The 27,969-nt window shown below is 40.0% G+C and overlaps 1 protein-coding gene across 8 annotated transcripts in view; it reads right to left on the minus strand.

Moving 5' to 3' along the window:
• PLD5 (phospholipase D family member 5) overlaps positions 1–27,969 on the minus strand; it is a 227,113-nt gene that overhangs the window by 36,312 nt on the left and 162,832 nt on the right. For 7 of the 8 annotated variants that reach the window (XM_048936319.1, XM_048936317.1, XM_048936321.1 and 4 more), the window contains 5 exons: positions 19,601–19,798; positions 15,280–15,419; positions 13,144–13,309; positions 8,223–8,337; positions 379–6,262 (listed from right to left, as the gene is read on the minus strand). In XM_048936319.1, coding sequence (XP_048792276.1) covers positions 6,027–6,262; positions 8,223–8,337; positions 13,144–13,309; positions 15,280–15,419; positions 19,601–19,798 — 855 coding nt within the window. In that variant the 3' untranslated portion in view covers positions 379–6,026. Of the gene's footprint in view, positions 1–378; positions 6,263–8,222; positions 8,338–13,143; positions 13,310–15,279; positions 15,420–19,600; positions 19,799–27,969 lie in introns of those variants that run through there. The other variant, XM_048936320.1, reaches the window with a different exon arrangement.

The raw sequence follows: 27,969 nt of genomic DNA on the forward strand, positions 1-27,969 counted from the left end.
TGGCCGTGAGCCAGCAGGGTGCCCTTGTGGCCAAAAAGGCCAATGGCATCCTGGGGCGCATTAAAAAGAGTGTGGCCAGAAGGTCAAAGGAGGTGATCCTCCCCCTCTACTCTGCCCTGGTAAGGCCTCATCTGGAGTACTGCGTCCAGTTCTGGGCTCCCCAGTACAAAAAAGACAGGGATCTCTTGGAAAGAGTCCAGCGGAGGGCCACGAAGATGGTGAAGGGCCTGGAGCATCTCTCCTATGAGGAAAGGCTGAGTGAACTGGGTCTGTTCAGCCTTGAGAAAAGAAGACTGAGAGGGGACCTGACCCAGGTCTGTAAGTATCTAAGGTGGGGGGGGCAGAATGGCGAGGCCGGACTCTTTTCATTGGTGAGTGGAGACAGGACAAGGGGAAACGGCTGGAAACTGCAGCATAGGAAGTTCTGCACAAACATGCACAAGAACTTCTTTACAGTGAGGTGACGGAGCACTGGAACAGGCTGCCCAGGGAGGTGGTGGAGTCTCCTTCTCTGGAGATGTTCAAGACCCGTCTGGACGCCTACCTGTGCAACCTGGTGTAGGGAACCTGCTTTGGCAGGGGGGTTGGACTCGATGATCTCTGGAGGTCCCTTCCAACCCCTACAATTCTGTGATTCTTTCTACCCAAATAGTGTGCAAAGCTGTTGAGGATGGGACTGTTATCAATTACTCTGTAAGATATAAAGGCCAGTGTGTTTTCATGATGCAGATACTCTACGTTACACACATTTGTGGCCATGTAACGTAAAACTTTTGAGTAGGAGCACTAAATAATCCCCTGGAATGCTACAATAGTGAATTGTTTTGCCATATTCTCTTTTATTTTGTTACTTCAGTCAGCTATCAACCTTATTTTCCTTTTTAAAGAGAAGCTTAACATGTTCAGACATGCAGCTCCCTGACTATTATAAGACTAGAATCTATCTGCTGACTTCAGCATCCACACTTTGTAAAGCATGTGAGTTTCTTTCATTGTCTAAACTGCTTTGCATGAGGTCTCTTTCTTTTACGTGCTACTTTGGCAAGCTTCTAAGGCATTTGTGTGAAGCAATGATGAAAAAGCTACCTGATCCAACACTGAGAAATTTCTAAGTAATATTCAGTAGTATTTATAGTGGAAAAATTACAGGTGAAAAAGGTATTCTGTGTAAAGTAACAGCTGAGCTACTATAGAGCGTGGTGTTGTAAGTGGAACATGTTCAATGGTGTGTTCAATTCAGGAGGTATCACTGGGAACTTAAAATACACCAAGGATTCATTTTTTTTTTTACTGTAGATTAAATTGGTCAAGTGAAAAAATGTGAGTACGTATGTGTAGAAAGGATAGGAGTGGAAGTAAAACAATGCCAAAAGTTAACATCTGCAAACATACAGTGGGTATGTGTGGCTGATATTTTTGTATTGAAAGAAAGGGTTAATTTTGAAGTCCAAAATGGTAGCTTACAACTCCCTATAAGGCCATTCTCAGGAGTCAAGTACATGATGTTCAAGAGAAAGATATTTGTAAAGGGCTTCAATTTGAAAATCTGGAATAGCCAGCTGATGTCTTACCATCTTATTGGAAAAGTCTGTGCTGTTTTCAGTAAGTACACAGTAAAGTCACAAAAAAAAAAAAAGCAAATAGAAATTCTCTGTCTGGGTTTCTCTTTGGATTAGGATGACATGGTAGGTAACATTAATGTGGATCTTAGTTCAGTTTTTATGAGTGTAATGCTCAGTGAAGTAGTAGAATTTAGATAGTTAGTAGAATGCAAAGATGGGTAGCTCTTAAGAGTAGAATTCTGAGCATTTTTACTCATTTCTCAGGCTTTCCCCTGAGCTGTGTTCACAGTCTGGATTTATTGGAAGGAGTACTGGGCCCTGAATTGTGTGTAATACATTGCACAGCAAGGCCAGCCAATTCACTTCAAAGATGCATTACTTACAAAAAAATAGTAAATCAGACAAAAACTTACTTAAATCTTTTTTTAGTCAGGGTACATCTGTGGCCATTGCTTTACTGGTCTTTGGAAAGAAAGACTAGAAAGAAATAAAGAGTAGCTGTAGGTATTTCTTCAGGGCAATAGTTAAGTGCCCACTCTATTGCATTTTTTTTGTCTCCTTCTTCCAGATACCCAAACAGACCCCCAACAACCAAGCCCCCAGTAACTATCGCCTCCCTGGTTTTAGCTTGATAAATAAGATGATATGCTAGAGGCAGAAAAAAAGCAGTGTTCTGCCCAAAACTACCTGAGCTGTAACATGTGAGATTTGTGAAATAACCACTGTATTGGACTTCACCCTGTGCTTTAAACGAATTCCTGTGGTGAAGTTTTGCTGTCAGCCATGTGTTGGGAGAATTTCGATTTCACTTGTTTCTATATTTGAGCAGCACAGACTGCTTTGATTGCTTTGTGAGTTAGTTGATAACAAATGCAGGAGGAGTTTGTGGAGTTCAGTTTTAAAACTGGGCTGGGATAAAAATTCTTGGAATTACATGCTTGACATTTGGACCAACATCACATTTACAGTTTCTGTCTTTTTGTGACTTTAATGTCAGGTACTAACCTGTAAACATAACAATGTGTAGTTGTCTTACTTAGGAGGCTTGCTGTATGCCTCAGAACCAAGTACAAGATCTTAGCAGGACTTGGCTTGAAGAACAGTTAAACAAAAACTATGAGTAAGGCACTAGTCAATGCAGCAAACAACAATTACAGTCTGTATTCTTTAAGAATAAAGCTGTTCTGTTTAGGAAATTGCTTGTAATATGACAGAGTTACCAATGCCAGCTAGAAGGGGATTAGAGAAAGTGCATCTTTTGGATTATTTCTCTGAGGTCTGTGAGACAATGCTGAATGGAAATTCCTGTTAGGTTTGGACATTGTGCAGTGGTGATATTCGGAAGAGCTGAAGCGAGAGGTAACTGGCCTAGACAGATCTCTGGTAACTTAATGTGAAATAGATTTGTTAAAGAATTATTTACATTGGCAGAAAGAGCTGAAGCCACAGTTGAGGCTGCTGTGGCAAATCTAGTTAAGCAGGAACAATGCTAGCCAGAAACAAATAATTGGCTGCAACAGCTTTAAAAAAATAATGTTTGTATGATATATATATTTTTTTTGTCTGTTTGTTTTCTCCTCAATTTCTTACTTGCTGAAGTCCAAGGATGCACTTTGTCTTTTGGCTAATGTAAGAGACCAAAGCCTTCTGTGCTGCTTTGGAGCCGCTGTCATTCCGAACAGCTATTAAAACACCAACCTGTGCTTTATACCAAATGAAACTTGAGCCTGCCAGTCTGGCTGTGGGATGGCTGACACTATTTTGCATTAGAGCTGCTCAGAGAAAACCAGACCCCTTCCATCATAAAAACAGAATATACTACTACATTTGGGGGGGGATCATTGAAGCATCACAATTTGTTCATCAAGTCAGTAAGAATGTAGTTGTAAACAGATGGACCCGGTTAATGCTCAGGATTGTATTTCCCTAAAATCTGTCCGATTAAACTACTAATTTGAATTGTTCATTTGGTATCCTGAATAGAAGGTCAATGGCAACTCCATTGTCTCATCACTAAATACTAAATCAGAAGAGACAGATTTGACAAATGTCTCTTTCACTGAGATTCTTCATTACATGTACAAAACGCCATTTCAGAAACTTAAGACATTGTTAGTATACATAATGTGAGGGAGAAAATACTACATTAATTGAATTAATTAATTAATTGAATATTATCGCCATAAGGAGCTACAGCTACCAACTCTGGACAGTGGGGAGAAGGGGTTCTATGTAGGTTTTCTTTTCCCTTTTTCTGAAGACTCAGTATTAAATTTATCTTGAGCTTTAAGATCACCCATCCATGGGGACTTATTCTCAATCTCAGAAAATTTACAAGTATTGCAACCTGTTTTTAAAAATGTTACTTATTTTTAATTCTTTTTTCCCCCATTGACTCAGAAGACAAATTTCATTGGTGATACAACTTAGCTGAGTGGTAAGAGTTTCACCAGAGATGAATCTGGACTAATCTTTATTTAATAATAATAGAAAAAACACTGTTAATTAAGTGCTGGGGATCTGTACCATGCCTGCTATACATATGCTGAAGTTATATACAGAAGAAGGAAAATATGAAAGTTTTTCTTTGCAAAGACTTCCTTCAAAGCAACTCAAGTAACTTTTCTCTCTTCAGATTACTTTTCTTTGTTTCTTAAATGAATGTCAGGATATATGCTCTTCTCTGTATGTGTGAAGGCTAATAAATTGCATGGTTTATGTGAATGTTACAAAATGTTCTTGAGCATTAGAGCTCTGCACAGTTTTTTCTGTAAAAGTGACAACTAATAGAATGATTTTCAGTAAGATGATGTACAGCTGGGAAATGGCAAAACAAACCGTGCTTATGAGAAGCATGTCAGTCACAACCAGTTTCATGGTGTGTTCCTCTCTCTCCAGTGGGAAACTGTCAGAAAATGGCATTAGGAAATTCTAAAAAGGTGCACATTCAAAAACTGTGCTTACTTCAAGGTAAAACTTTTTTTTTTTTCTTCAAAGCTTGTAAATGAAACCTGCATTCTGAGTCAGGGTGTCTTTTTAATTAACTTGTTCTTAAGGTGAAAGTAATCCTCTGAGACATTTCTTTTCAGTTAACCCACAGCTTTCAGATAGTCCCTTCTGTAACCTTCAGCATGGTAAGAACAGTCTGCATTTTGAATACAGTACGTTTTCAACAAAATGAAGAATGCAGTTTGCTTTTGCAGCTGGTATCATTCAGCAGAGGATAGGGATTTTCATTAAGAAACTAAGCTATTATGGGGCTGGAGAAAATTCCATTGTCAGACATTAATACCTTTTTTTTAAAGAGCAAATTCACACTTTTGCAGAACAGTTGCATCTTAGTGCAGCTGAGTCATGGTTGTAGAAGGACACCATTAATGCCAGCTGAAACTGGGGCCTAAATGAAAGCATCACATTTCTGTTAGACTGATATTTCTATCTATATGGATGACATTAAAAAAAAAAAGCTATTTCACGTGTTTTTTATTGATGTGAAGGGGAAAAAGAAGTATGAAATTAAACAATTCTTGCATTTTTTGCAGAACCTTTTACTATCCTAAAAAAAACTAAATAAAAAAAAAAAGTTTACATAAAGTTGTCTGAAAATGATTCAGCAAGCAACTGCTGGCCTGCACTTGATGAATATTTCAGTAAAATTTTTTCTTGAGATTGCAAGAAAAATCAATCCTCGATCTTTGCTTTTACTAAAGAGATTTACATTGTTATATACTATTGTAATTATAAATAGCAGTTATGTTGAAAGGAATCCATGTTATGCTATTGAAAATTAAGATTTAACTGAGAGGTTCCAGGGATTCTAATAAATTTGATTGGGTCAACCTTAATCCCTCAAAACCCTTGTCCCCTTAGAGATGAATAAATTACCAGTTACAGAACTCAAATGTAATTTAAGGCTATTTAGAAAACACACAGGAGTGATGCTCACACTAAATGCTGAAAACTAGGAAAAACTTGTATGACTGGATGTTTATTTAGAGGGAATTGTTTAAATAGTGAATATATCCTTACTCTGCTATCTTTTCTAATATAGTAAACCTACCACTACTTGTACATCAATAGTAACTGATCTTAGAATGCCATTTCATAGCCAGGATCTCAGTTCTGCCAAGGGTTTGTTCTAGCCTGGATGGCAATTAGGGGAATTCTTAAAACAGTATGAGTCAATTCTTCTGTTTCAGTTAAGTTCAAACGAGGAACATAAAAATTAACATGGAAGCAGAAATGACATTCAGTGTCAGAAGTAACAAACCTTGAAAGTCCCAAATCAATAGAGAATATATTTTAGACAGTTTTTATATAAGTGTGCTTTTTCCTAAAAACAATCACCCCCCCGAACCAAACTTTTTTTTTTTTTTTTTCTGAAGTCTTTTGTCTGTAAATATGAAAGAGGGCTACACCCCAGTGTAATTCTTCATTGCCATACTAAACAGTAAAATAGTCTCTCTAGTTCACATTGCTCATGGCAGTCTTATTTGATGTTGCTTTACTGAGTTTGTGATTAAAACAGTTTGGCATTTTTGTTGGTTGTAAACTTTTGGCATAATGTGAATACCAGTCTCTTTCAAAAACAGCCTTGAGTTGCTTTATGATGCTTGTGCTGTTCCCCGCGTCTGCTTGGTTGATAACGAGGCCTGCTCCAGCGTTCTGCGTAAAAGCATTTCCTACCCAATCAAAATTACCTACGAGTAAAGGCAGGAATACACAACAAGTGAGAACAAGTTACTTATTCAAAATTCATTTGCTCTTGCTTTTTATATATTGTGTGTGTGTGTGTGTGTGTGTTTGTCATCAACCTTTTCAGTGCCAAGAATGAAAATATTTTTGGGTCTTATAAGCAAGCTGATGTGATAGATAGTGGTTGCTCCATAATGGTGAACCAAAGCATCCCCATTGACGACTACTTCAGAAAACTAAAACAGGATTTTATGTTTTATTCCAGTTCTTACCACCTTTGTCAAAGTCTAAGGTAACTTTACAGAGTATCACAGATCTTAGTGATAGCAGAAGGAGTAGCTGCATTAATGGAAAGCAGGTAATCCAACTATTTCACTAGAACCCATAAATCCTTAAGATCTACATTTAGAGTGCATGGAGTATTTTGGAGAGAAATGCTGTTATTAGATGCCATATTTTAAAAAAGTCTGTTTAAACATGCACATACAAAGTTCTGAGGTATCTGAGAAACTTGCATCCTTTCTTTGGGAGTTATTTCAGCTGCTTCAGTAGGAAATGTTAAGAATTCTGAAGTTGTCAAGAATGGAAAATTGACACATTGTGAGGAATCGTTATTCCTGTGCTTGCAAGGAAAGGATATATCAGGTCATTAGCATCACTGTGGCACAGATTTAGTTGTATATTTCTTTGTCTGTAAATCCGTGTGTGCATGTATCTATCTATCTGTAGCAATGAAAATACAGATATGGAAAAGACTAACAGAAAACAAAATCCCAACAAAAGGCTTAGAAGCCATGCTACAAGGCACTGAGATTTTACTTGTGTATTGGAGAGAATTTAAAATGGAGTAAAAAAGATGAATAAGAAGCTCATACAGCTCAATATTTGGGGGAGGGGAGAGCTCAGCTGTTTGAAGTGAAAAGTAAGATTTGGATAGATTGAGAGGGATGCATCAGTGCATACCGTTCAGAAATCTTGTTACTTTTTAATTCAGTAGCTGTTTTTGATTCTGCAGCTCAAGCACACCTCTATCAGTTTTATTATCTTGCATTCAGTGAGCATTTGATAGTGAAATTTTCTAGGTGTCATGCAGAAACTTATATTAAGTGTACCTTCAGCCCAAAATACCAATTAGATGTGTATCTAATGATGAAAAGAAAGAGAATGTCTGAGATGTCAGTATAGTTAAGAATAAGAAGATGTCAGAAGGGAGGATGACAGCTGTTTGTATTTAGTAGAATTGACTATCAGTTTAGTAATGATGTATCATAGTGTATTATAATAGCCTTCCAGTATCTGAAAGGGACCTACAGGAAAGCAAGGGAGGAACTTTTTATAAGGGCAGGTAGCAACAGGACAGGGGGAAATGGTTTAAAACAGAAGGACTAAGTAGATTTAGTAGATTTAGAAAGTAGATTTAGACTAGATATTAGAAAGAAATTCTTTACTGTGAGGGCAGTGAGACACTGGAGCAGTTGCCAGGAGGGATTGTGGGTGCTCCAGAAGGTGTTTATGGCCAGGCTGGATGGGGCTTTGAGCAGCCTGGTCTGAGGTAGGTGTCCCTGCATATGGCAGGGGGCTGGAACTAAGTGACCTTAAAGGTCCCTTCCAGCCCAAACCACTCTATGATTCTGCGATGTGGGAAATGAAGAGCAGTCCACCTTTGTTGCATTGTGGAAACAGTATGTTAGTCGTATTTATGCCTATTTCATGAATTATATTGTATTTGTATTTTCTGTCTGTATTTTAAACTCTGAAAACATCATGCTACTTTAGAGAAACTGATTCAGGGGAAAAACGAAATTTAAGAGGTTTTAAATAAGAAACTCAAAGCTATCTTCATTCAGAAATTAGACCAGTAATTTAATTAATGAGTAAATCAGCTGTAGATTCCTCACTTATAAATGAGTGTTATTTCAAGCTTGATGGCTGCAAGTTAGAATTGCTGGAGAGATGGTAACTTACCAATGTACGCAGCTCCATCAGTCACCATGTATTTGTTACGGTTTAGTTTTGGAAGGGAAGTGTTCTTCTGATCTTTGAGAAAGCATGCACCCTCTTCCTCGAGGTCAAAGAATTTCTGCCATAAAAAAAAAAGTTAAGGTTAATAGGAACCATTCTGTCATGGATTAAAACAAAATATATGCTCTTCTACTCTTTATTGAAAACAAGTTTGTGCTGTAGAACAGCTCACATTGTAGAACACTGAACACTGTATAGAACACTGCACATTGTATTACATACTGAATTCTCACTGTGATACTTAGTATTCCTTTGCATTGTGAAGCATACAAAGTAGATGGCTACTGCAGATTAGATGTGATAAAATGCTGCATAATAGTGGCTTTGAAATAAACAGCAAAAAAAGCAACGCAAAATTGTTGTCCTCTGCATGAGAGCCAGAAACTTGAGCTCATTTCCCTTTTCATCAAGGAATCCTGGCAGTTGAAGATTGCTTCAGGGATACACATTTCCAGGTATGCCAGCAAGTTGAATTCACATCTTTACTTTAGATGTTGCGTAGTTTCCAGAAGGAGACCTGCAGATCTCAGAAACACTTCATGAAAAGTCATGAAAAGATAAAAATTTACCAGACAAGAGAAAAACACATCTGTTTTACCCAGAGAGCGATGGTCTGATTTGTTTTGAGGAGCTGTATGCTTTCCTTACTTGGTTTAGTGCCAGACAAAAATGAGATTTCCAGTACAATACCATGTTTTACTTGTTTTATGGAGGAAGCTAATAGCTAGGCACAGATTCCAAAAATAGAGATGGGAAATAATACAGTGAAGTAGAAATCAAATATTTACTGCATGACTTGGAAACTTTGAGGTGATGGTGTAGAACCTCAAAAGAAGTGTAATTCACAATACATTACTGATGAAAGTAACCAGCTGTACTGCTGCTGTTGCCTCTGCTCTGATTGCCTGAGGAATCCCTACACAAGGATGCACCCACAACAGAAAGCGTGTACTTAGCAAGTCAGAGATGGATCTGAATCATTCTGAAATACCTCATATTTCTGGATAAAGCCAGAAGAACAGGGCTTTCTTTGCAGAACAAAACAGGAACAGAGAAAGTTAGCAGCCATAAGGTGTCCTTCAAGTTTACTTGCATTAACTTTTCCCAATGATTTGGAAGATAAAGCAAACCGCTGCATTTGTAGGAGCTAGTCTAGAAGTTGTGCGTGGGAGAGGTTTTCAATGCCAGGCACTGAAACATGACAAGCCTAGGTTATGATACTTAACAGAAAAATTACAGATCTTGCCACAAAAATAGCCAAGCACAATCATCATACAAGCTTAGAATTGTCAGACTGAGATAGGTTCAACAGATGTGCAAACTGAGAGTTTGTATGCTAGTTTCCTGTTTGTATATGCTGTTAGAAGAGAAAATTTCAGCTTCAGGCAGGAAAAGATAGGATGACTGAATATATAACGTGTTCTCTGGCAGCAGCTGACAACTCATTCCTTATCAGTACAGATACCAGTAGGGAGCTGCATCTGTGCTCACAAACACTACAGAAATTTCCCTTAGCTAAGCAAGCAAACCATCACCAGCATTAAGTAGCTCAGATTAACATTCTCTTCACCTACCTTCAGCAGAAAAACTGTGTTAATAACAACACCTTTTGCTAGGATTTCATTCATTGTTTCCATCTTTATTTTAGGAATTTGAAACTTTAAAATAAAATTGGTGCTTAGGAGTAAAAGTTTCATAGTTAATGCACGATATTTTTTTGACTCATAGGGCAGCTCTATTTTGATGTTTCTGGAAAATCAGTGAAAGGTTCTGTTTTTTCCTGCCCCTTACCTTAGCAGGCAGTTGGTGCCGTAGACCTGTATGCTACTCTACATCTCTCCTTTCTAGGCTCCATTTCTCTAGTATCGCATCTAGTTACTTTCAGTGGGCCCTTCAGAAGCATGTACCTGCATGTGTTCAGCATAGTAACCAACAGTGCTGGGTCTCTTCTAAAGCTCCTTTGAGAGTTAGAGCATGCATTCTTGTGTTGTAGGATGCACTTAGAATGCCGAACGTGCAAAACTTAAGTACAGTACTTAATGATAGGTCAAAGAGGCGCACCAGTGAATCTTCACCTGGACTTCGAGCTTTACTTTCACAATCACATTTGGTACAATGCATGGAGCAGGATAGAGGTGCCTGAAGGAGAGCAGTTTGGTGGCAGCATACCTTGGTGTTTGGCGATGTGCTCCTTTTTTGTCCCTAAGCAAAGCTTCTTCCTCATGAATTCTTCCCAGTCTTTTTTTTTTTCCTCCACAGTATGTGCATTGAGGTTACACACTCAAAGCAGTGTCAGGAAGTTTTGTGGCAAGAGAAAAAGTTGTTTCTAGTCAGAGAATGCTGTTGAAATTCAGTGTTTGCAACAGGGAAATTGTCTTGCAGTCTGCTGCCTTTCTGATGTCCCCATCAGACTGCAAAATGACTGCTTCTTGTTCTTGCTCAAGGCACTCTTACACACAGTAGGTTTGCAGAGCCCTGTTTTTTAACTGCATTTGTACCAAAACTTGCACTAGTCTGGTCAGCAGCCACAGAAAGCCAGGAGGTTCCTCTCTAATGGAAAAATTACATCTGTGCTGCCCGCTCCAAGGTGACCGAGTACCTTGGGTTGCTGCCTTTGGCAAAAAACTGCAGAGTGCTGTGCAGCTGTAGCAAGCCAAGCCAGGCACCCTGGTGGAACCCCCCAGGCTTTGCTGCTCTTTCCAGAAGAATTAAAAAACAAGTCAAGGCGTACCACAGGAAGCAGAAGTTAATGGGAAGAAGTTCCTAAATGCACTTTGTGTAGGACTCAGCTATGCTATTTCCAAGAGAACAGAAGATGGGAGGGTATGATTTTGATCAGAATACTGTTAAAGCATTAGCATTAGCTAGAGGTTTAAGTACATTTTCAATCAGTTTGTAATGGAAGTTTCTCTTAAAATTGCAGCATTCTTCTATATAAGCCTATATTGTACATGTCTGCACATGACAGTAGTTTCTGTAGAGTTTTGTGTTCCCTCCCCCCGTGCACACATGTTATTACACTTTGATCCTGGCTAGAACAGATGAATACAAAGGATATACATTTTAAGAAAAGCAGTGCTCATCTCTCATGTTTTGTGAATCAGATACATGTCGTGGTGAAGCCTGAGGTACAGTTCAGCTCAAATCAGATGGTTGCCAGCAAACTCTGAGCCCTAGGTTATTACTCACACCAAACTAGTTTTTCTTTTGTTGTCGTCAAGGCAGGGACTTAGTGTAGCATATCTGATGCACAGTGCAGAGGTAACTGAGCTGTGCTGTGCCTGGAGCTTTTTTTGGAGATTGTTATGTTTTTATTTTAACTACAGATACTCTGGCTAGGATATCTAACTAGAAGAGTTGTCTAGGAATCTTCACCCCCCCCCCCCCCCCCCCCCCCCCCCCCCCCCCCTCGCCCCAATCATTCAGCTCTTTCCAGAATAAATTCTGTGCTAAAGATTTTACCTATTCTGAGTAGATGGAAATAGGTACAAGTATGTACACCATTTGGTGCCACTTCAAGAAAACATACATAGAATTTTCATGCTTAAAGATGGAACAAGTTAGAAGTTAATCAAAATAGAAGTGGCTTAAGCAATGTCATTTGTATTTGTTTTGTTGGTCTTCAGAATACACTTTATGCTGCTTCTCACATAAGAAATAACAGTGCCTTTTATAGCAAAAATGTCCATTTTTAGATACATACAATAGATCCCACATAACATGCGAAACACAAACAGTACTTCTTTTTTTTCTGCAATTCATAGAGTCACAGAACAAAGCCCACCCAGCCCCATGCTGTGGGCAAGGCTGCCCCCCACCAGCTCGGGCTGCCCAGGGCCCCATCCAACCTGGCCTTGAGCACCTCCGTGGATGGGACACCCACACCTTCTCTGGGCACTCATTATTTTTTCTTGTATTTTGTACTTAATAAACAAAAAGCAGGTGCCTAAGCAGTTGGACAGTAAGGTTGCACAAATCCAGACTAAAAAACATTTGTGCTGTTGCATTTACCAGCCTTAAGGCTCCAGTTGCCTTGGTTAGCTTTGCTGTGAAAGACCAGATGCAGTGTTTTATGCAAGCTGTCCCCCACACAGACTGCCTTTTGGCATCATTCTATTTATCTCTTAATTTCAGTGTCTGTTACTACTAGAAATAAATTTAGTTTACTATATTATGCAGGCTGCTCCAAAAGTAATGTCTATTACTTATTTCCATGGGAACTACAACAGGCACAAAGAGCACAGTAACACCAATTGATAAAACATTCTCATCTACAAAACACTTCTTCAACACAGTCACCACCGTTAGCTTAGCTGTGCATTTTCGCAGTGATGAACAAGAGCCTGTGTGCTGCACGTGTAAAAATCTGCACCAGTGGAGGTGTTCTGCTGTTTCAAGATGTTCTGTCATTGCTGGAAAGCACCACCCACCACCTCACTTTTTGATCTCCATCAACATTCAGCAAGCATTAATAAACGTCAGTGGGTGCCATTTTTTCTGCATGGAGGAATTGAATCCTGCACCCTTCCTTCATATGCTTTTCCGTGTCAGATGCCATTGTGTCACAGTGCTCTTCTGCTGCCATCTGCCACACAGCTACAACATGTAATGGAATAGCAGTGGGAAGGTTCAGCCTCTGCTGCAGTACCACCACCCATCTGCCTCTGATGCTGTGGGCCAACATAGTAACATAGGAGGCATTACTTTCAGGGCAGCCCTCATCCATTTCCCTTGTTCTTTAATGGCGTTCAAAGGCTTTGCTACTGATGGAGACCACTTCTCAGTTGTGAAATTTCTTCATTTTTTTCAGGACAGGGTGGGAGGAATATATAGGATTAAAAGAAAGAATACCGTTTATACTTACAACTTTCAAACTACAGCTTGGAACTTCAGTGCAGATAGCTTTGAGAGACGAAACAAAGTTGAAAGTAAGAGGATCTGTGTCTCTTGAGAAACTTATGAGGAGTCGTACTTTAATACTTCGTAAAACTAATGCTTCTCTTATCTTCCCATCTAAAAATGGCCAGTATCTGTGGAGAAAGAATACAGGATATTCACATAACTCTAAAAAAAAGGATTTTTAGGCAGCCAACGTAGAAGACATTACAGGGAAAACTAAACACATATGAATTTAATTTCCTGTTTAAGGAGCACTGCTCTCATCTGCAAGAGTTCTCGCTGAGAAGATCAGCCAGCATCCTGTTCCATGTCACTCTGCCCTGCCAGGGCACGGAGCAGTGCAGGTGGGGATAGTTGAGCTGTGTTCGCTCATAGCTGTGCCAGTTGCTCTTGCGTCACTGCCTGTAGTGAGAGTAGTAGGAGAACCAGTAGAAGCAGCTACAGCTAGAGGGTGCTGCTTACCTAGCCTACACAGAGGAACAGGAGAGATTTTCTGCTGGTTGCAGGTGTAAGGGAACAGGGACAATGAAATCTCTGCCATGCTCTCCCTTCTCCTCTGTCTTATATATGGAGAGGAACGGAAACCTTGTGTTAAATTCATGCTTTGAAAAGGAGAGCTGCTGCTGTGCATGGTGTCTACATCCTTTAATAGCGGAAGGAGATGGATTGTTAAAGGAGGATGCTGCTTTTTCCTGATAATTTCTGCCATGAACAGGATAGTGGCCTCCATGGTGCTATCCTCACAGCTGGTGAGAGATACTTTTGTCATTAGTTCTAGCTTTGTGTTCCCAAGGTGAAAGCAGGTCAAGACAAGACAGGGAAAATTAGACAAAGAGACAATACACTTTTGTTCTAGCAGTGTCGACGTTCAACCTAATGAAATCTGATCTCTGTAATGCTAGAAAATAAAAATAAAAAAATGGAAGCTGAACAGGTAGGGAAGCTGTGGCCTTGAATGCAAAGCCATACTACACTAAAGAAAATGTTGCAAAATTCACGCAGGTGACTTTCTTGGATCTCCCTGAATCCAAAGGATTTCTGAATTATTTAGGCACGAGAACAAAGAAGGGAGGAATACAGAAGGTAACATCACGTGCAACACTGCAGCAGTTCTGCATACATAGACCCTTTCCAATCTAAGGAGAGATCAGATGGATGGATGATGTGAGATTGAGGTTCCTGCAGCTCGCAGTACTCAGTACATCATTACGATGATTCCATCATCGTAAGAGAAGCTATGTGTAATGAGTTTATCTGAAAAACCCTCTTCTAGATTTGAAATAGTTTACACAGTATATTAGCCAAACCTTTTTTTTTTTTTTTTTTTTTTTTTTTGCATGTCTTCATGCAAAACTGGAAAAAAGCACATTTGGCCTAATGGCAATCAAAGTGCGTGGGTAGAACAGCAAGCTTAACGAGATGCTCCGTTCATAGGAACTGTTACTGAGGGACCGCTGGATACTTGCTGAGTGGAATGGTTTTCTAAAATTGTGGCTCCAGTTTTGGGTGACAGGTACTTTTTAACAGTTTACACAGACTATGTTTAAAAATGATTTTTGTTTTTAGCATTTCTCAGCCTATCAGTTATGATACAACTTAAAATGTGATCTACGCTGAGTTTGGGAAGACCTTTAATGTACCTGTGTATTTCAGTAAAACTGTGACATCTCCCATGCTTCAGGAGAACTCACAGCGCATTGTCTCTCTTCTGCATGCACATATATTCTCTCTCTCTCCTGCTGAATAGCTGTGTAGTTACGGTATCAAAGCAGTGGATATAACAGTGTAAGGAACAGGATTCGTGGATGTGTAGGTTCTTGTACTCCTGGGTCTCAGTCACTTGCAGATGGTCTGACTAGACAAGTTCTGAGCCCCTTTGATAGGCAGATCCAAGGCTTAGGACCCTGAACTGGAAATGTCTTCTTAGGTCCCAATTCTGCTCCCATTTAAGTCAATGGCAGAACTCTCACTGATTTCAATAAGAGCAGAATTGGGCCCCAAGAAATTGGTCCACATAGCAACTAATGTCCTGTGGGGTCATTATCTCCAGCAGACCTTATGGCATCGTGATAGCATGCTAGCCCTGCGCATGGACACTCACCGTTTAGCATTTGTGTCAATGACGATCGGCAAGTAGTCCATGACAGCTATGTATACAAACTGTTTGGCATCATCGATAACATTGTATATAGCTTCAATATCCAGGACTCTGTCCTTTGGGCAGAAGAGTTTAGGTGAATTCTGTGAAGGCAAAATTCAAATATTGCATTTAAAATAGAAGGACAGATTCTTTTCTTCTCCCTTCATATGTCTTAAGGTAATAAGCAATATTCTGAATTTCAGTAGAGACTGTTAACTTTACCCATCCTGCCGGAATGCTGAAACATCAGAGTAATTCTCAAGGCTTATTTTTTCCTTGAAAACGTCAGGTAGATACAGCTGGGTAAAATGTAGACATCACAAGCTTGAAAACTGTCCTCTCTGAAGCTCTGGCTGAAGGTGTTACATTTCAGATAAATCTGTTGTGGAGTCCCAGGACTGGTTACTGTTAGATAGAGTAAAATCTGTGAACCTAATCTATCACTTACTACCAGAAAGTAGTCTGTTACTCATGTTTACATGACCATACAGCTACATTTACTCAGTCACTGTTGCATGGAGATGCTGCAGTTTTGCAAGAAGCTTATCTTTAAAATCTGGCTTCAGATTTTACCTGGTACTGAGCTGGTAAGTAGCAAGCCCAGATTTCAGCTTTTCTGGTCTGTGTGTGGGGATGCAGAAGGTGACAGCCTGCTAGAGTCACCCACCTGCAGCACAGGCCAGGGCCTACTGCTCTTCTGCCCAGCAGAGAAGAGGTGGAGCCACCTGTTCATGGCACCTGAGAGCAGGAGTTACTAAAGGCATTTGTAGAATTAGAGCAAGTGCCAGTTCCTGCACTGCTGGTTCTGCCAGTGCACTGCTTTCCTGCTGCTGTGCCATCTCCTTTGTTTTCTGCTCGGCTTGCATCAAGGCTATATGTCTATTTTTTTTTTAGGGGTGCTGTTTTTTTCCCCCTCCCTTTCTTTGTACAGTGACAGTAGTGCCTTAGTCACTGATTGGTGTGAAAAGGCTTCTTACAAATAAAGTTAGGAAAATGTTAGAAAATTAACAGTAGCAAAATTGTAAGACCAGTATTCCAGATGCATTCTTGAATACTAAGAAAACCAAACAGAATGTGTTTTTTCAACCAGTCTGGAAGATGATCATGTTGCTAAGAAACATTACAGCAATGACTCCTGACTATAAGAAGGAAAGTTCAGTGACTTAGTGTTATGCTTGTTGTTTTATATAGCATAAAGGTTGAAAGTGAAAAAAGTTTTCAAGGAATAAGTCTAGACTCAAGAAAAGGTGTAAAATGAATTTGTTAAACATAATTTATATCATCTGAAATTTAAGGAGGCTGTTACACTGTTCTTATGCTCAATATCTTCTTGCAGAAAAGTTGTAAGTCACACAGAACAACAAAGAATTGCTACACATTGTCATTGTCAGATGCCTTCATTACAAAGACTAGGAAGTCAAAGATGCTTCAAAGAAAAACCTCTGTTCTGCCTGTAACAATCATTTTAAATATCCTTTTTTTTTTAGCCTTCCACTTGGTACCTTTCGGTATGGCTGACCTCTGGTCATCGTGGGTATTTTAGTGCTTTCCTCAGTATTGGATACTACTTTGTCAAGACAGCAAGCACTGCAGCAAGCACAAGCAGGCCCCATAAGAAGGGCAGCGATGAGGAAGTGAGCTCCCAGCCTCTTACAGGCTGTTCTTGTTGGTAGTTTAGGAGTAGCCAAGGTAGTAACACTTGGTTCCTCCAAACCCACACAACTCCAGGGCAGCCTTTCAAATAGGCATGCCGATAACCAGCTGCCAAATTTCTGAGGATTTTTTTTGTAGGTGAGAAATTTATTGAAAAGTCGTGTTTTCTGGAAGAAAGAACTGAATCTATTGATAGAATTTCCTCACCATACCGAGCAAACTTTGTAGATTAAAACAAAACGATAGTATAACTCTTATTCTCAACTATATCTTCCTGAGGAGAAAGGAAGCACAGAGACAAGCACTGCACTGAAATGGGGATACCCATTCTTCTAATGAAGAAGTGTTTCGTAACTGCAGTGTGATGGCCATCATCTCCCTTCGTACCAGCGAGGCCTCTGACCATTTCAAAGTGTGTGACCTGTTGGTGATAGACAGTGAGTGTCATAAAGAAGGTCCTTGCTTTGCTCTCCTTGCCCCAGAGGGCTCTTATGTAAAAGAGATACATGGGAGCAACTTCAGATCTAAACATTTTAGCAGCTTGTGAGCAGACTTTTGCTATTGCACCAGAACAATATATCAGAACAGTGTATGTGGAAGTAGCTCAGTTAAATTCAGATCTGCTTTGCAGCCTGCTGACATAGGAGAAAAGTTATTTTTCTTATGATAGATAAGCTAGTAACTAAACAGGCTGTGACTACAAATTCAGGTAGCTCCCAGAGTTGGACTTATTGATCTAAGCTTCTGATTACTGTAGCTCCTTCCTGTTTGTTTCATGAAGTGGAATTCCAAGATGAGAGCCTTTTTGTCCACAGAAAAGGAGAATGCAGATCACAGGGAACAACTGCATGTTCTGCAAGCTGCAGAAGAATAGTTTTTGTAAGAGCTTTCTCCGCTTGTCTTCGTCTAGAATTAATGGTCCGCTTAGGGACGGCCTTTGCCACATGACTGTGTGTCCCCAATGCAGAAGGCTTCCAGCAGCATTTCTTAGTTTCTTACAAATTGGTAAGAACAGAGTAGGATAATTTTTATAATTTATAATAGCAGATAATTTTAATAACAGCAACTACTTCATGTAGAATTCATTTTGCAGCTCCTCAGCTGTCTTAAAGTCGTTCTCTTCATTTTAGCCAGTCCTTAAGACTGTCCAGAATCAAGAGAAGTATATGTCTCCTCAGAAGACTGTTAGTTCTGGTTGCCTTAGGCACTTCAGATTTTCACTCGTTTCACTCCAGAACAGCTCTCTGTCTCTCCAATGACTGTAAAAGTCTGAAAATCTTGGGCACCTGAACTTTCTGTGGCTCCCAGCAGGCGAAGGTAAATCCTGTCCCATTTAACTACTCATCTGCATCAACATCTTGTGCCAGTAGCTTGTAAAAATTGAGTGCTACATACTTCATGTTGCTTTAGACTTAGCTGGCTATAAAACAACCCCTTGCTTTGTGTAGAATGGGAAATAACTCTTATAATCTTCAGTCTATTCCTGATTATGAAGGCTGTTTTATTTTACTTAGGTAATAATGTCCAAAAGAAAAGATCCTTCAATATCTGTATCAATCTGTGTACTTTTTTCCAGTTTTGCTACATCACTTCTGAAATGGATGAGTGTTCCATTTCTTCCCATTAAAAATACAAACACACAGGCAGTGAATCCACAGTGAATGCTGCTTGAATTTTAGAAGTTTGAAAATACCATTTAAAAATAAAAGTAGATCATGTTCTACAGAAGCATGAATGTCTCAAGGGAAGAGTGAAGATCCTTATAAAAGTCTTGTACAAAAATTCAAGCTCTGACATTAAGTTTATAATGCAACATTTTGGATCCCTGATTAAGAATTCATTTACTCCAAGCTATTTACCTTGTATCCACCATTGTAAGTAAATTAGATTATTTGAAGGTCGTCCCTACCATTTTCTAGATGAAAGAGGAAAAGTAGTGAAAATTACAGAGGAAAGAATAAGAATATTGCACATATACTGCAGCAGTTTTCAATCATGGCAAATTGCAGATAGGAACAATTACACAGAAGTCAAAAAGTAAAAACATACTGTGATTAGTTTCTATTGCAGCACAGGAAAAGATAAAACTTTCTTAAAACCTTTCAACTACTGAAATAACCACTTTCCCAGACAACAGAGTGATGTATGGATAACAGCTATAGTGGTCTTATCTCTGTATCTGTTTCCAGTCACCTGCACAAGTCTCATCTCAGCATTAATAGCTGCTTGTAGCTAAGTACATAGCAGTAATGCACATTTTCTTCTGTTAGGGTCAGTTGAAAGAAACACGTATGTACCAGCTTAAATTACACCACGTAAGTTCATGTTTATGGTAATTTCCATCAGTAGTCCTGCTAATTTGTAATGGGTTTATGTGCTTTCCTGAAGATTCAGGTGCTTTCGAAGAGCCACAAAACATTGGAAAATAAAATAGAAGATAAAAAAGCCAAAGTACTGAACTGTGGAAATAAAACCATTTAATATCTGTCAGAGAGAACACAGCCATGTGATGGACTTCATCCAGAGAACTGTTGAACACCTTTGTTTCAGTAAAGAGGTGCTGCAGTATACATGAGTTAAGTAATCCTCTCCCCTTCCCTCCCTCTCTGCAATTCATTTCAGAACTTACCGACACAAAAGCTTCGGATTTTGTCTCATTCAGCTGCAGCGTCAGTTTGTTTTGAGTATCGTAGACTCCATAGAGTCTCTTAGACCAACTTGGAGGTATTTTATTCTTGTATTTTAACGAACTGTACAGGGCAAATATCCTTTGTAAATCCAGGACCAGGCAGCTGCAGTTGTACACGATGACACCAAGTTCTTTCATCTGTGAAATTAAAAGTTCTTGTTATTAGTGGTGTTTTGGCTGAGGGATCAGTGGAAATAAGCAGCAAGAACGTAAACACTTTCTAAAAGGTGACTTCCAGAGGCGCACCTTGGACTCACTAGTATTATTCTCAGCTGCAGGAACATTTGTGAACAATACTCTGTTAAAGGTAAATGCAGGAACTAAATTTTCAAAGTCAAAAGAAGGCAGAAGTTGTAACAAGGTTTGTATGCATAGCTGTGTCACAGCCACGTGTCCTGACAGTACAGGACACCTGAGAGATGGACACAGCTTGAGAGCTGATATCCATTTGTCACAGGCACCTTTTTTCTTGCAGCTGTTGCTCAAGAGTTATAACTCTTAGCTGGGATGGGTCTTTTTTTTTCTTTTTTCTTGTTTACAGAGAAGGCCTCCTTTCTGCCTAGTGACAGGAGCACAAATGCTAGTGGTGACAGCTTCTTACATCAGAAATAAATTGTCTTCTCTGACTCTCAGAAAAGCTGAAAGCAGAAGGCTTAAGTTATCTCCCTGCTGAAGAAGAAATACAAATCTTCAGCTTCCAATTAATGCATGAACAAAATAGATTCTTCATACTTTCAGTAGGTGGGTGCATTACAGGCAATATGATCCAGTATGTGGAATACGCAGTTAAGGCACAAACACATTTGATTCTTAGTGCTACCATTGCTGTAGTACCTCATCTACACAGTCCACATTTCTGGACATCAGTTTTTTTGCATGTGAAAACAGAGACAGTTAAGCACTTTGAAAGCATCACTGTTCTCACAAGTAAAGATGAGGGAAAATAGCCCAAGCAAACGTAAGTAGTGTGAGACAATCAAAGTGCTTTAACAGTCTTCATAGTCCATTTAAGTGAAGGTACATCTCGTGATTATCCTTAAGTCTTGGTTTGGCAGAGATCTCATTAATTACACATACCCAGTACTTCTGTTGTTGAACTTACATTTATATTCCACTTACAAGTTATTTCCTTGGATTCTGGATTCTGAAATCGAAGTGTAACAACACAGCCTCTCTCCCTTTTGTTTCTTTACACGCTAGGCTCAGGAAAGCATTGCTGTGGGCACAAAAGCTATTGACCTCTTATCTGCATTTCACATTACTTCAGTCATCTTCAAAAACTAAGACAATCTGCATGTCACTTTTGAAAAACAACACGTAGGACAAATATTTAAAGGACCAATGCTGTTTTTTTGCAAGGCCATTCTCTTGGCAGCATGTCCCAAAAGTCTTCCTGACATGATGAAGAAAATAAGGAGGATGTGAGTTCTCCTGCATGCTCGGGCTTTCAACGACACAACAAATTCCTCACTGGTTGCCTCCCTTCAGATGGGCTCACCACGGTCACACCAGGCAGTTTCTGAGAGAAGCGTATCTTTTTGTAGAGCCTGTGTGAACTCTGAGACACACACAGTTATCTTGGAGATTGTTCCTGCACAGTTCTGTCTGCGGATAAGAAACACTCTGCAAGAGTGGGCAGAGGAGTACAAAAGAAGAGAGTTGAACCTTTGCTCCCTTCCAGTGGTGGGAGAGGAAACAGCAAATCCCAACATTCCAGTGTGAAAGAAATACGATGGTTGGCACCGTCTTCAAGTCCCTGAGTCGGAAGTGCCACATAAATAAGAATATACAACTCTTAACAACCTCATTCCCAAATACTTAACAAATTGGTTTAGCCACAGGAACGTTACCCAAACTTGCTATTGCCTAAGTCTTAATATTACTATGAACTTTTTTCATTTACTTTGGAGAAAAATAAGGTACTCCTCCATTAACCTGTACAGCTAGCAGTTCGTGGGTAGTTGAAAAACACAGACTGCTTATTGCACTGCAGCGTCTTATTCATAAGACAGTAAATTCATTTTGATGATAAATATAAATAATTCCAAGCTGTGCCCAGCATCTGAGCCAGTCTGTTTGGAGTAACATCTCTTTTTTTCCCCTGGGTGCCGCTATCTTTGAAGATGCTCCTGTTTTTAGTTTTAGGCTGTCTCTGACCTCTGCACACTGTTTGTCTCCAAACATTTTAAACTGTACATTATCTCTGTTTTCACTGAGTGCTGCAAATGCTGCTCCGTTAATTGCCAGGCACGTCATTGCAAAGGACTTACTAATAATATTCAGTTACATGTATCTGCATAATATAGCTTAATCGGCTTTTCATGGCTCTTAGCTGATTCCTACATAATTATGTGGTTACAGGTTTCCTTTCACTTTTGAGTTCCACTATTACTATTCCACTTTATCCCTTCCATTAAGCAGAAAGATAAAATAGTGACCAAACAGCACACCAGAGGCTGTCAGCCTTGCGTCTGTGAGAGCAGCCCTCTTCAGAGAAGCATGCTTTCTCCCTCTCTGCAAATCAAAGCATTGCCCTTCTGCCTCTTCACTTCCTTACCTACAGAGATGAGGAAGCAGCCTGTGGTACTACCCGCTTTGTGCCTCTGCCATTTTTACAACCCACCTTGCACCCACTCCGCAGTGCTCGCTGTGCCCAAACAGCAGGCCGCAGCGCCAGCCAGACCTTGCCTGGCACATGGGCTTCGGTGACACCACTCCAGGATGTGTGTTCACACTGCAGCAATGAACCTGGCTGCCCGCAGCACTGCAGTGTGCAGTTGTCCTCTCTGGAGGCACACAATGATCAAAGCTTTCCCTGCTTCTGGAGTCACGGTAAGAACTCTCCCCATGCAGGCTCACCACCATGTGATACCGACCGGACTCCTCCTTTTCCTCTGGCACAAGAGTTACTTCCTTTTCCCAGCTGCCTGTTTTCACTGAGCTTCATGGAGTTCAGTCAAAATTTGCCTGAATTTGGAAAGTAGCTTGAAAGTTACTGGAAAAGGGCAGACAGCAACTCATACACTTACTGTGCAGAGCTGATTTCCTTAGAAAATGAGGTTAGATGTCGGTCTGGGGCCTTGTTACAGTCAAGTTCAAGTCACCTTGAAAGGAAAGCAGCACAAAAAAATTCACAGAAACCTCAGCCCCATTGTTGTGGAACAGCCTTAAGTAGGTTTGGAGACTAAAACGTTGTGCTTCTGCTTCAGAAGCATCTTCTACACAGAGCCTGTTTTTACTCCCATACTGAGTTGATGAGAGACTGCTTTTTTCCCAGTTAATCACAAAGCCTATCATCCTGCAGGCACTTCTGAGAGTGGGTTACAAGGATGTGCTAGTGACAGATTTAGTATGTCATCTGGACAAGGGAAAAGAATTTCCCTTCAGTTTGAGAGCTGCTGTTATTACAGGCTTTTTTTTTCCCTCTCAGTAGTCTGACAGGAGAGGCAGAGAAAACATTTAAATTGAAAGAATCAAAATCTGAGTGTTGTTCTCTGACTTCCACTGACTGAAACCTGCAGCTAAGCATCATCTAAGATACCTGATGTGGTAAATTCCTCCAGTACTAGAGCTTATAAGGCAAGGGAAGTTTTTCTTCAGCCCAAGTTTTAAAAGCAACTTTTAACTTAGTAATGAAAATACCAGTGAAAAATTAAAGCGAAGAAGGTCTCAAGAAATCAAATCTATGGAAGATAAATCTGAAGTGAAAACCACAAATTTGAATGCCTCAGAATGGAACTGAAATACTGAGATAAGAAAATCTGAAAAAAAGCTGTTTGTGATATTTTAGTTGATATTTTCAAAACATCTGGGAACGGGGAATTTTATGTCCTCTCTTTCCTATGATCTCTGGAGGTCCCTTCCAACCCCTACAATTCTGTGATTCTTTCTTTCTGTGATCATTAGTGCCCTTTTCAAAGAATGAAAAACAAAGGAGCGGGCTGCCCTTGTTCTTGCTCACACCATTTCCATTTGTACAGAGCATCTGTTAAAGACTGCCAAATCAACATCTGTCTTTCTTGCCAGGAAGTGCTTTCTTAAATCACCAGAAAAGTGAATGGTTACAAAGACTCAAGGGAAAATGGCAGTGGCCCTGTATGATGATGATCTAACTACAGAAGACAATTAAGCTGCAAAAAGTAATAGAAAATTAGAAAATTAAGTATTTCTAATTAGAAAAACCGATTTTTGTGACAAGAGGAAGAATAATCTACTAGACTGGATATGAGCAAGATTTCACTAATAGAAATTTTTGCTTGTTCTTTGCTCTTACACGTTTGACAGGTGTCACTTACAAAATGAGAAAACAAGGGGAGATAATCTAAAACAAAAAGGTTGTGGATTTATAACACTCCAGTTATATAATATTAGAAACGGTGTTAGTAAGGCTTTGTAGAAATTGTGGATGATGGGGTTAGGGCTCATGTTTTCTCCTTAGCCCACAGTGCACAGACCAGACAGCGTGTTCTGTATTTATCTTGGGATAGACTCCAGGAAACAGCCCCCCTGTGTAGGCAAGGTACTATCTGACCTACATAAGAGTGGCACAGTCTGGTTCACAGCTTGTAGTATCTGACCTGTGTGAGCAGAGCAAGAGGCTTTAGAAAATTCCTTATTAATTTCTTAAAAAACAAAAAGAAGGTTAATGATTGCTCTGTCTGAAGTCTGATCATCCGATCCTGAAAGTGCTCTGCAGCTCTCCTGAGGCACCAGCTGCCATTTGCCTGAAAGCTCAGACAATCTGCAGGCGCCATCCATTGCCTATGCTAGAGAAGCACTGGAATAACTACAGGGAGTCCGTTGTTGGACTCTAAATTTACTCAGCAGACCATTACGTATAGGGCTGCATGTGTTTGCCTCCTGTCTGCCCTTTGTCTGTGTTTGAAAATGTATTTCATTATCTTTTCAGGTCTGTGGGGGGCTTTAATGAGCAATTTCCGAATGTATGACTGAGCAAAAGCAGAATGACAGCAGTAGGGCAGTGGGGTAACAAGAAGTGTGATCTGTCAGTTACTGAGGTTTTAAATGTCCTCACGTTTTCTGTAGCTTCTGAAGAAAAATAACAGTGTATTAATTACCACCATAGAGCAGGCTGCAGATATTTTCAGTGGTAAACTCAGGATCTTCTCATAACGTGCTATAGATACGTGGTCAGCCTGCGCTCCAGACACTGGGTTCCTTTTCACTCAGTTATCATCCTCATGTGACACCCCCTCCCATATCCCTCCTGTTTCCATCTGGCAGCAGACAGTGCTCAGTGACTCTCCAGTCACACACACATTACCCGATGGCTGCTTTCACACTGCTGTTTCACAGCCCTTACCAAACCCACTGAGAGGGACAGGAAGGATGTGTGCTGGGTGCTCTGCAGCCCTAGTGCAGGATGACCATCCCCAGGGGAGGGAAAGCTGGGAGACCTGAGAAAGGGAGAAGTGTTTCTTGGTTCTTGGTGGTGTTTGACAGGAGTGTTGTAGCAGGCTTGGCTCTAACGGGATTACAGGAGTAGTGCTCATCACAAATTCATTAGGTGTAACAGACCCCACTCGAGTGGCTGTCACTTTGATGTACAACAAAAACACAACCTGACTCTGAAGAGGCTATGCAGGCTGCAGCACTTCCTCACTTGTCTCACAAAACAAATGCAGACATTAGAGCTCACCAAAATAGCAAAGCACAAAGCTCAGCTAACACTTTGCTAGAACCTGCAACAAAACCCTATGCATCAGGAGCCAGAATACTCCCGCCATGTTTGGTTCTTAATACAGAGCAGAGGCTTCAAAGATTTGTTGTGTTAGAAACAAGAGAGAAAATTCAGTGAAATCTAAATCCAGCACAGTCCTGCTTCTGCTCCGAGTTCCAATTTTCCCTTCCATGCAGGTAAGAATGAGACCTACAGTACTGTTGGAAAATACTAACTAGAAAAGATTAATACAAATAGTAAAACACTACATTCTCAGGAAGTGAGTAAAACTCTGTCTCACATCAGCTACCTGACAGTAAGTGCTTCTGTGGATGTTAATAATGGTATTCAGAAATTCGTAGAATTAAACTCTGAACCATTCTCCAATGTATCACCTTGCAAGACCTGTTCATAGACCACCCTGGTGCCTTGCCTAGATTCCATAGTTATCTAATTAATATAGAAGTTATCAACTGTATCATGTTGTCCTCTGGGACTCACTTGTCCTAGGTGGTTTCTGTAACAAAATACACTGCATAAAACAACAGTTAAAAAGTCTAAACAGTACCTGTTGGAAGGGTTTACACTTTTACAGACCTGTATAAGTTAAAGCAGTGAGTCACAAGATGGATAAACAGGGTCCCAGGCTTCCGTAGTATTTGTGCGCAATATGGTATTTAAATGTTACTGAGAACAGGATGTTTGTGCTTCTGCAAGATCCAAGTTTACATTAAAAATAGTTAATGAACAATAAGAAAATCACATAAGAGATATAAGTCAAGAGCTAATTCAGAGAAGTACAGCTCAACCCCTGAAAACCTGGGTAAGAGTGAATTTATTCAAGTTGAGTGTTCTTTACTGTATGAGCAAACTGGAGGTGACCTGTATCACTGTGCCACTGACAAGAAAAGTTTTAAAATCTTTGCACATGAAGAGTCTTTCCTCCTAAGCTCATGGTTTTCCAGACTATTACAATAAAGAAGAAAATAGTACTGAGATACGTAAGACAATACAAGCCCCTGAAGGCAATAAATGACCCACCTTTCTGTAGAAAGTTTCAGTGGCGTGCACTAAAGTTTGTTCAGTAACGAAAAGCAGAATGCTGAATAGCTGTTGATTTGGTATGGATAACCCATTGCACAGCTGGAAGAACTAGAAGTGTTGGGAAAAACCAAATATGTCAGTAAACATTATTGCAGTACCTATGCACAAAGTAGGGTAATGTTACATAGGCATCTTTTCTAGCATTTCTGCAGTTTTGGCAGCTTTGTTTAGTTTAACATACTGACGCTGTATTAGAGGAATTCTGCGTAAATAATGCCTTATTTTTTTTCTTACAGAATCAGCTTTCTAAATTTGTACAATCTCATCTGTGCCCCTACCATAGCCCAGTCCAGCAGCTCTTCCTAGTTCCATTTTTTTTGCTCCCTGTCAGTCCCAGTGTTTTCTCCTCTTGCTCGCTCACTTCAGTGACAAGCACTGGGCCCTGTGGCTCAGCCAGCACTCTTTACGTGGTTTCATATATTCTTAGCCATGGTACTCAGCTCTTCAATTTTGTTAAGTTTTCTGGGTTGTTTTTTTTCCACTGCTTTCAACCGTCCATAAACACTGCTATCACTCAAGGTTAAAGGTTAATTCTTTATCATCCTGGTTTTAAGCAACTCGAACATAATTGGCAGGCAGAGTTTCTACTAAACTAGAAAAAAATCCCTTCCATTTGACATCAAAATACAGTCTCAACCTAAGCTGGAAACTAGATCCCATCACTGAAAATGGAAAACTGTCATTCAAGCTGCTGTGCTGAAAATTAGCCTGAACACGTGACTGAGGAGAGGTCACGCAGTTGATGCATGGGGCACACTGCATTTGCATTGAACGTCGGTACAAAGCCATGCTATGCTCTCATCAAACGACAAGAAGGGACATCAAAATGGACTAGCTGTACTCTGCTGGAGTACAACTGAATTAGCAGCCTCTGTCAGTTCACTGGTCTTTAATTCTCACTTCTAGAAGGTATAGTTGATAGATCTCAGTCCACGGCTCTCACAGATCAGAAGTGTCAGAGGAGTTACAACTTCATGTGTTATTTTTGCTTTTATTTCCTAACGGTAAAAGGCTGCCACGATAAGGCAGATAATTCCAGAGCTGATAATTTGGTTCAGCGTTTCATTTCTGTTGACAGATATTGCTGCAGAGAGGCAGAGGAAGCTAGAAATGCCAATGAAGGGTCTTTCTATCTCATGGCACAGTGTGCAAAAGGCTTTGTGGGAAAGAGATATCCACGTATCTTCAAAGTAGAAAACAAGAAATCCCCCTTGTCCTTGGCACATTAGAAAACAGCACCAACAAAAACAGTCCTTGTTTTTCAGCTATCTGCTCATCAGTATGGAATTCATCAAAAATAAATGCACTTTTTCAAACAATACAAATCAAATTTGTTTAAACAACAGGCCACTCTGCGGTGACGTTCCCATGGAACCCAACCTAGCACTGAGTGGAAGTTTGCGCTTTATTACCTCCACTGCTGCTTTCACTAACAAACCAAAACATAACAACACATCACTGCCTGTCAGAGCAAGCCAGAAGGCAGAAGAGAATCAGTTAAAAATTTCCTGCTGTAATCTCTATC

This window comes from Lagopus muta, chromosome 2 (genome assembly GCF_023343835.1).
Source record: "Lagopus muta isolate bLagMut1 chromosome 2, bLagMut1 primary, whole genome shotgun sequence".
NCBI lineage: Eukaryota > Metazoa > Chordata > Aves > Galliformes > Phasianidae > Lagopus > Lagopus muta.